The sequence below is a fragment of the Fundulus heteroclitus genome, chromosome 21 (genome assembly GCF_011125445.2).
Source record: "Fundulus heteroclitus isolate FHET01 chromosome 21, MU-UCD_Fhet_4.1, whole genome shotgun sequence".
Classification (NCBI taxonomy): domain Eukaryota; kingdom Metazoa; phylum Chordata; class Actinopteri; order Cyprinodontiformes; family Fundulidae; genus Fundulus; species Fundulus heteroclitus.
In genome coordinates this window covers 15,189,692-15,199,293 of record NC_046381.1, presented here as the reverse complement: position 1 = coordinate 15,199,293, position 9,602 = coordinate 15,189,692, and the positions used below count along the sequence as shown (strand labels likewise).

Here is a 9,602-nt window from a genome sequence, read left to right as displayed (position 1 = left end):
GAATCTTCCATAACGCTCCGCCGTAAGTATCAAATAGAAAAAACAAAACAAAAAAACAACAACTTCTAACCAAATGTTTTCTTTTCATAAAAATGTACAACTCTTCTAAAAATCTAAATGTTGTAATATAAAGCATTACAATTTTGTTTGAATCTCTCCAAATTTCACTTATTCAGGAAAAAAAAAAAAAAGACACCGACGAGCAGGCATTCTTTACGGCCGCTAAAATAACAGGGTCCTCGGTGGAAGGACCTCTCGTCGGGGGGAAGTAAACAGACAGGAATGCAACATTAATTAACGCTGCTGCTATCGATCCAGAGATGAGGCATCTCCGTGTGTAACAGGTTGTAGCCGCCTGTCTGTGGTCTGGGGGTGATGGCAGAAGACAATGAGCTGGAGAAGTGAGTAAATATCGCTGTTTATTCTCGGCTAACATGAAACCGGCCAGGTCTCATTTCCGGGACGTTTTCACCTCACACCTGCGCTCTAACAGCAGCCCTTTCGCCTCTCTCTCTGTGTTGCTAATGCTTATTAAGTCCAGTGACTGGCTGTGAGATTAAAGCTCGGCTCGTTCAGGGAAGCTCCTGTTTTCAGCAGCCCGGGTTGAACGCCGGCGCTGCTCAATGGCGCCGTCAGCAGCTCTCGTTGCTGACCGGTCTGAGGTCCCGGGTTCGAACCCGGGGTATTTCTGCTTGTGCGGGTTCTTCCTCCCACAGTCCAAAAACATGCCTGTTGAGTTAACCTGTCTCTCTAAATTGCTTTAGCTGTCATGGTCGTGCCTCTGTGTTGCGCTTTGATGAACCGGCGAGCTGTCCTGACCCATCCGGATAAGCTGCTCCAGACACTGGATGATGGATGGATGGATGGACCGCCAGCTGTCTTGTACTTCTCAGGATTAACTCCTACAGTTTTCTCTTACCAGATTAAATCCCCTAGGCTCTTTTATGTCTCGGTTTTCCTTCGTTTTTTTTTTTTTTTTTTTTTGACTAATTTTCTTCCAATCTGCTCCCATCCGTCCATGCAGGCGTGCTGTAGAGGAGCTCCTCAAGGAGACCGACCGAGCCCGGGTGAGAGCCGAGACCATGGGCCCTGCTGGATGGTGAGCCAAGCACCTCGCGTGAACTGTGACCCTGGTGGTCTGTAAAGGTCTCTGTAGTTTGTCTAGGTCTTTGCCTGTAGATGGGGTTTGTTTCAATTTCACAATCTAGCTCCCCGGCTCTTCCAAAAGTATTGAAAGACCCTAAACTCTTCCACATTTTGTCATGTCACAAACACAGATTTCAGTGTATTTGATTGGGATTTTATGCTACGACCAACAGAAAGTTTAGCACCAAAAACACAAGTGGAAGGAAATTATATAGACACTATATTACCATAGGCATTCACACCGCAAAAATAGAACTCAAAATAAGAAATTACCTCTTGAAATTAGATAATTTTTCCTTGATTTAAGCAGGTAAATAAGATTATTTGCCAATGGAACAAGATTTTTGCACTTAAAATAGGCACAATTCATCTCCATCATCTTATTTCAAGTGAAGTATATCTAATTATCTTATTTTAGGGGTAAAAACACAAATTCCATTGGCAAATAATCTTATTTACCAGCTCAAATCAAGGACAAATACATTCATTTCAAGAGAATTGTACTTATTTTTAGTTCTCTTTTTGCTGTGCACTCGTCTGCTTTTACTCATCTATAGGGTTCAATATGATGTTGGTCCAGCCTTTCCAGTTATAACGGCTTCAACTCTTCTGGGAAAGCTGGCCACAAGGTTGTGGTGGTGGTCGGGGTGTTATTGGGACTTTTAACCATTCTTCCTGAAGCACATTTGTGAGGTCAGACGCTGATGTTGGACGAGAAGGCCTGGCTCTCGGTCTCCCCTCTAATTCATCCCAAAGATGTTCTATCTGGTTGTCTAAAACGTCTTGGGATGCTGAGGCGTTCAGAGATCCTTTCACTGGAATAAAGGAGCCAAGCCCTGTTCCTAAAACAACAACCCCACACCAGAACCCCCCCCCCCCTCCACCAAACTTTACACTTGACACAGTAGTATTCTCCTGCAAACTACCAAACCCAGCCTTATCCATCAGAAGGAGAGGTGTGATCTAGAGAATGTGCCTGCACGCTCTGGGGTCCAGTGGTGGCGTGTTTTACACCACCGCATCCGAGGCTTTACGTTCCACTTGGCCATGTATGATTTGGCTGCAGCAGCACTGCCATGCAAACCCTCTGTAGCGCTGTTCTTGAGCTAATGTGAGGGGCACGTGAAGTTTGAAGGTCTGTGGCGACTGACTCGGCAGAAAGTTGGTGACGTCTTGCCCTCTATGCGCCTCAGCATCTGCTGTCCCCGCTTCGTCAGGTTTGCGTGGCCCTCCTCGTCATGGCTGAGTTGCTGTCACTACTGATTGCTTCCACTTTGTTCTAACACCACAGACAGCTGACCGGAATATTTAGGAGCGAGGGACGTTCACTGCTGGACTTGTTGCACGGGTGGCATCCTGTCACTGGAACCACGCTGGACAGGATGCCAAGCTTTGTAGAAATAGTCCGCGTTTTTTTTCCACCACAAATTGGAAAGGTGCGGCATTCAGCCACTCTGAGGAAATAATTTATGAAACCGTCCTTCCTTGCAGTTACAGCTGCAGCTCGCCTGTCTTTGCGCACCCAGACCTGCTCCTCTTCGCGAGGCGACTCCAGCTCGTTTACGGATGGAGACGTGTGCGTGAGCATCAGCTTTTACATCTTGCTGCACGTTTTCAACAGGATTTAGGTCCCTATAGACCAGGGGTGTCAAACTCATTTTGGTTTAGGGCCTGCATACAGCTTAATCTGATCTCAAGAGGGCCACACGAGTTAACTCATTGCAAGATTAAACAGAACTAATAAATGTGGACTTGTTGTTGATTTTTATATTAAGTTAATTTCACTTTTACACAATATATTATGAATAACCTCAGCGTTTTTAAGAAAAGTATGTGCAATTTCAACAATACTTTTACTCAGTTAAACATTTACTTGTGCATTATGCATAAGAACTGATCACAGTGATTATACAATGTTAAAAAACATTTATTCACATTTTTTGGAACTTAAAAACAATATCCTGCATGACAAAATACATCAAACAGATAAAAATTAAGAAATTATTCGAATTTTTCCACACCTGAAGCTTAATCTGCTAATTAAAACACAGCGCCCCTCGTGGACAATATAGGAACTGCATATTTTCAATTAAACGAAGTACATGTTTTTTTCAATAATTGTTTTATCATTCTCTTGCTTTTATCTTGTCCACTTGTGAAAGTCAAATCTGATGAGCTCTTTGTGGCATCTTATTGCCACATTGCCAGACAGGACAATGCATTATCATTGTTTTTTTTTAACAATGATAATGCATTTAGCCACAGGGCCGGACTAAATTGTTCGACGGGCCGGATCCGGCCCGCGGGCCGTATGTTTGACACCCCTGCTATAGACGAAGCTCCAGTGTGTCGCCCTGCATTCAGCTACATTCATCCTTGCATCCCATTTGACCAGCTTACCCGTCTCTGCACCCAGCGATGCTGCCACCACCGCGTTTCACCGTGAGGATAGTGATTTCAGGCTGGTGTTTCGTGTTGGCTTCCCTCCACACGAAGGGTTTTGTGAGAGAGACATTTTGGTTTTTGGTCTAACCTGACCAGAGCACCTTCTTCCACATGTTTGCTGTGTCTTCTACGAGGCTTATAGCAGACTACAGACAGGACTTCTCATGGATTTCTTCAACAACTGCTATCTTTTGGCTAATTTTACAGAAATGCTGGATTTTTAGATTCTCCCACCTGAGTGTTTTTTTTTTCCCTTACATCTTTTAGCTTCTCTACAACTCTCTTTCTGACCTGTCTTGCTTTGTTCCTTGTTCTTCATGAGGCCGTTTGTTCACTGATGTGCTCTAAGGAACCTAAGAGGCCTCCAGGGAACGCCTGGTTTTATGCTGAGATCAGATTACACACAGGTGGGCCATATCTTTTACAAAACTGAAGATCCTAAGGTAATTGGTTGTCCTGTTTTTATTTAGGGGCGTCACAATAAAGGGGACTGAACGCATGCATATGCCACACTTCAGGTTTTTATTTCTAAAAGGTTTTGATAGCCACATATAATTTTCTTCTTTTAAGCAATCACACACTGGTTTGTGTTGGTCTATAACATAAATCCCAGTAACATACGATGAAGTCTGTGGTTATAACATAAAAAAAAAATGTGGAATGGATCAAAGGGTATAAATATTATCTAAAGGCAAGTCTGTCTCTGGTTCATGATTAATATCTGAAGTGAGTTCTGACCATCCAGGCCCAGAACCTGACATACGTCCTTCTCTAAGTGACTTTCTGAGGGTGGGATCCAACCTGTGTGTGTGTTCCCCCTTTAAGGCTGAAATGCCCGCTGCTGGGCACCAACAAGCGTTTTCTCCTCAACACGCTGCGCTCCACGGACCTGCAGCGGCGCTCCGACGTGTCCACGAGCCGGCGCTCCGACGACCCGAGAGGCCGCACGAGGAGCGAGTCCCCGGACCGACGGCGCGACCGCAGCCGATCCCCCGCTGCGGATCACAGGGGCAGCAGAGGCCGCGCAGAGCGCCATCGCTCTCCTCCCCGCAGGGACGGCCGCAGGGACAAGACGCTGGACGGGGAAAAGGACGGACAGCGCAGGCACAGGGACGACAAAGACAAGAGACACGACGACGGACGAAACAGAGACAAAGACAGGCGGAAGTAGAGTTCATAAGCCGAGCGGCTCAGTCTGGGGACAGGTGGTGGGTCAGCAGACTGGGGTCCATGTAAGGCTTAGAAACTGCCCTCTGAACTGGTGTCAGAGCGCCTGAGGTCTCAGCAGAGTTTACCTTTAGACAGACCAGGTTTTCAGATGTTATAAGTTAAAAAAAAGTTAGAGGTTTTACTGATTCTTTTTTTTTTTTATTTAAGATTTTGGTAAAGTAAATGTACATGCATTGTCCTTTTTGTGCTTTTTTTTCCTCTCACAAAAACGTGAACAAATAAAAGCTCAAACTGCCTTTATGTTGGCATCGCCCTGACAATCTCATTTCAGCAAACACCTTTTCTTCCTCCCTTCTCACTCGACTCTTGCTCAGGCGTAGCCGCGCTTCGCCAGACCTCCATTAAATGAACATTACCGTTTTTCAGCCACTATTCACGTGTCGGCGGTGTTGACACAAGCCGTGCTGCTGTCGCCACACGGGGAAGGTCGTTTTTTATTTTTCGCACGTCCAACTTTTTGTCACGCGGTCAGAAACAGTTTTGTTTGCTAAAGGAGAACGTGTTTTCCAGACACTCCTAAACCCGCTGCTACAAGTGATCTCTGACGTATTCCCATGCTTTACTCAATAAGGCTCTCACACCTACAAATTCACCCATATGTTGCCATTTCATTATTTAATTAGAAAGCCACACAGAAGACAAATATATGCAAAATGGAGAAAACGGTACGGCTGTCATTGGCCACTTTATTGGGTAATCAGCCAATCACATGAAGGTAACTCTTTGCATTTAGGCATCTGGATGTGATAACGCCGACCTGCTGAAGGTCAAACTGAACGAAATAAGTAAATCTTGAAAAAGCTGTATTTTTTTTCCTTGCTTTAAGCAGGTGAGTAAAACTATCTGCTTGATTCCCGTATGTTGAAGCAGAAAGATAAAAACATGTAGGACAGTGGATCCTGTGGAGCAGGATTGAAAACCACTCCGCTACTTTCAGCTGGAGATTACACCCAGTCACAAAGATAAGTTAATTTTAAATGGAAAAATGTTTTAATCATGAAACATATTATGAGTAACACTCTATTGTGGGATCAAAGCTTTATTTTTGGAGAAATGTGTTGGGGTGCCAACATTTGGAGGAAAGAGGAGGAATCTTTCAAACCTGAGAACAACGTCCCAAAAACAGTCGGCCTTTAAACTGTCCAGATATTAAGGAAAACCTGAGTTTTATGTATGAACTGGTGAATTTAAAAAGACAGAAGAAAAAAAAACTATTAAAAATGCTCTTATTCTGACATTCAGCAAATAGTAATACTTTTAGTGTTTCTGACCGAGTGATTGGAATATAAACTGGTTTAATTTCAGCAGTTCCAATATCTGACAATAGCTAATTTTTGTAATTAAGCTTATTTTAAACAAATCTAAGATGACTTAGGATGGTTGCTTTATTAAAGCACCACCATTTTTTTTCTTCTACAAACCAAAACCTGCAACCTTCTAACACCATGGAATCAGTCAGAATAAGGAACATTAATTCATTAAACTGTAAGGAAATGTTTTTGAGTGCAGTAAACTGTTGGAATTAATTTCCTATTAGTTTCTGTAAGAAACGTTGTAGTAATAAAACTAATTCAAAATAATTATATTTATTTATCAGGCTACGGAGGTGAGGGAGTGAGACCGTTTCTTCTGGAAGAGTATCTCACTTGAGTTCAAGAGGTCAAACTCTAAAATAAGGGATTTCTTTTATTCAGGACAGAACAGGGACATTTACTCCAGATCTTCTTTCTATCCATTTGTCTTTTTTTTTATTATTGTTCCCACAGCTTTACAGACACGGTGAAGCTGTCACTCTCTGTTATCACAATTGCTCATCTCATCTCACTACCCATGTCTGTTATAGCTCTCGTAAGTCTCATCATCCCTCCTGTTGCCTCCCTTTAAAATCGCCGGAAAAGTCATCCAAGATGCGTTTAGGGCACCTGATGCTTCATAAAACCACGTTCGGGGAGAATCGTCCGACTTAACAGTTTCCTTCCTCTTTGCAACAATGATCAAATATAAATACCATTAAGGCCTATCGCAGGTGGGTGTTGCGTATTGGACTGGTTTACTCGAACTTTATTGCATCGCAGAGTGCCCCCATTAAGATACCGAGCAAAGTGCCGTAATTGCATTTGAAGATCTCCGCGCAAACAGTCTATTGATGCCTCCTTTGACGCACCAGCAGAGGCGAGGAGCGAGGGATCCGCGCATGGAGGCTTTGCATGAAAACCATCGCGTCTCCAAAGTCTTTGTGACATCGCGGGTTTAAAGCCTGCAGGTGGTGGCGACGCCGCTCCGGGCGCACCGCGGTTAATTGAGTTCAGTCGCGCTCTCCAACTTAATTGGCTTACCGCGAGAGCGGATGTTTAATGGGGCGAATACACGCGCGCGCGCGCACACACACACACGCACACGCAGGGTCGCGAGAGGCTAATGGCCAGCAAACACTGCGAGAGTGCGGCGGCCGCGGCAGCTCTGTTTATTGTCGCCAAGGGCTCTTGTCCGCGTGGGGCAGCGGGGTGAAAATGGTGTTAAATGATGCATCTAGAAAAGTGTAATGGATACACGGCGGTGGACGGCGGACAGGGGTGACAAAATGGTGGTGGAAAATATAGGATATCCCCGTGTCTGAGCTTTCCACCAGGGAGTTTCCAAGACAACCCCTTTGAGCAGGTCTCTTTATCTGGCGGGTCAAGCAATGTTTGCGCCCATACACGTCGATTTATCAGGCTGCTTGTACAGACAGGAGAGGTATACAGGATAATTATAATTTAGCACTGAAAAGTTGATTTGTGTCAGGTATTTAGTTCAAAAGGTGATGTAGCATTTATTTTTCTGTTAATTTGGAATATTCTGGGTTATAGTTAATGACCAACCAAATTATTTTAATTTCAGTTGGACTAATAGAAATGGCTTACAATAATCATTGACTGGGAAACCATCAAAATTCTTTGCTAAAGAAACCGGCTATTCACAAAGTGATGTGTCCAAGCATGTTGATGGAAAGTTGAGTGGAAGGAAAAAGTGTGCTAAAGAAACAAGGATAACCTAAGCCTTGGGAGGATTGTACAGCGAAGCCCATTAAAGAGTGTGGGTGCAGACTGCAGAGTGAGAGCTAAGAGAGCCACAATCACAGATTTATCCAGAAAACAGGGGACCGTTGCATTCTTTGCATTAAACCCACTTCTGAACAGAATCATCAGCAGTGATTAGGGGGACCAATTTATCCGTCACTCTAGATTCAGCACAGCCATCCTTGTACTAGCTTCAGCCTAGCTTTCAGTTTTTATCTTAGGCTCTGCAACTGGGATTTCAGCACTTTGGTCAACCCCGGTTGTTTTAAATGTGCTTTATAAATAAAGTTCGAGTTGAGTTGAGTTGAGTTGTACAACATTCACCCCTCTGCTTTATGGAGATGCTGTTTCCATTTTCCAGCAGGACTCGGCACCTTCCCATACCAAAAGTACCATACCTGCTTTAATGACCATAGAATAACTAGGCCATAAACTTTGCCTAACCTAAAATCCAGAGTGAATATCTTGAGTACTGTTAAAATGAAGATGAGACTCCTGGTTATGCAATGGAGACGAGTGGAATGCCTTTATTAAAGCAACCAGAGCTTTCTTAACACCTCAACAGAGCCACCCGCCGATCACCTCGATGATGTCCTGCTAAAGAACATTTCAGATGACAGAAGACTTGAGACTGGGACAGAGGTTCACCTTCCAGATGGGTAATAACCCTAAAATGTAATTTATTGTTATCAAGAAACAACTATGAGATGATGTGAGCTTTGTGACATGGTGCTTCCTTGAATTCATAAGGTTACATACATATACATACCAGTCTATGTTTTGAATTGGTTAAACGTAATATGCATTCCCAGAAAACCAAATGTTGGGTTTTCATTAGCTGTAAACTAGAATAATCTAAATTAAATTAATACTTAAAACTGATCAGTGGGTAGTGAATCTTTATAACCTATCACTTCCACTCTGTTTAAAAAACAACTTTGCAAAATTGTTTCAGACCAGTGAAATGTTGTTGTGTTCTGCATATTTTACTGCTTCAACTTTTACAATTTTTGCATTTAGTCCAGATTCCTATATAAAATGGGATCAACTGAATTTGCAACGTTAATGAAAGTTATTGAAAATGAACAAAATCCTAAAAGCTGCCAGAAGATGCCCCACCAGCATTGTGACAGTGATCTTATGGTGCTTATGCGGTACAGCAGATGCCCCCTTCTGGCAAAGGGGTTTCAAGGGAAAGGAGGTTGCTGCTGGTAAAAGCGAACCCAAATCGGTCATTCATCAGGCCATAAACAAGTTCAAGTGGAGAGGTTTACTGTGAAAGCTTCAATGCACCCAGAAAAAGTCCACCAAGTGTCAGGATCATGTCCCAAAGAGGATCGGGATGCCAACAGTGCAGTGCTTGGTCAGGAGTGGCCTTCATGCACTTGAGGGTGAGGAAGACACTTTATATAGCTTTCAGACACTAATTTAATTTAAAATAAAGAGCCACCATTCAGGTTTTGTACCACAATAGTCCTGACTATGACAGGTAGAAACTGTAAATGTTGACACGTTGCATTAACTGGATGTAATTCCCATTAAATTACTTTAGAAAATGTGTATTAATGGCATTCCTTGTTGAAACATCTAATAATAATAATAATAATATTCATAAATCCTAAAACAGTAGTTTAGAAAAACTTTTTTTTTTTTTAAACTGCTCACATGCACGCGTAAAACGCGTTTCTCTGCTCTGGCGCGGTTACCTCTGGCGATGCCGCG

General features: G+C 43.2%; 1 protein-coding gene across 1 annotated transcript; it reads left to right on the top strand.

Moving 5' to 3' along the window:
- Positions 1 to 226: 226 nt before the first annotated feature.
- On the top strand, positions 227 to 5,061 carry si:ch211-140b10.6 (uncharacterized LOC105921627). The gene is made up of 3 exons (XM_012857475.3): positions 227 to 401; positions 1,025 to 1,099; positions 4,417 to 5,061. Exons 1-3 carry the CDS (start codon positions 376 to 378, stop codon positions 4,760 to 4,762), a joined length of 447 nt encoding a protein of 148 aa, XP_012712929.2. The 5' UTR covers positions 227 to 375; the 3' UTR covers positions 4,763 to 5,061.
- Positions 5,062 to 9,602: the final 4,541 nt, after the last annotated feature.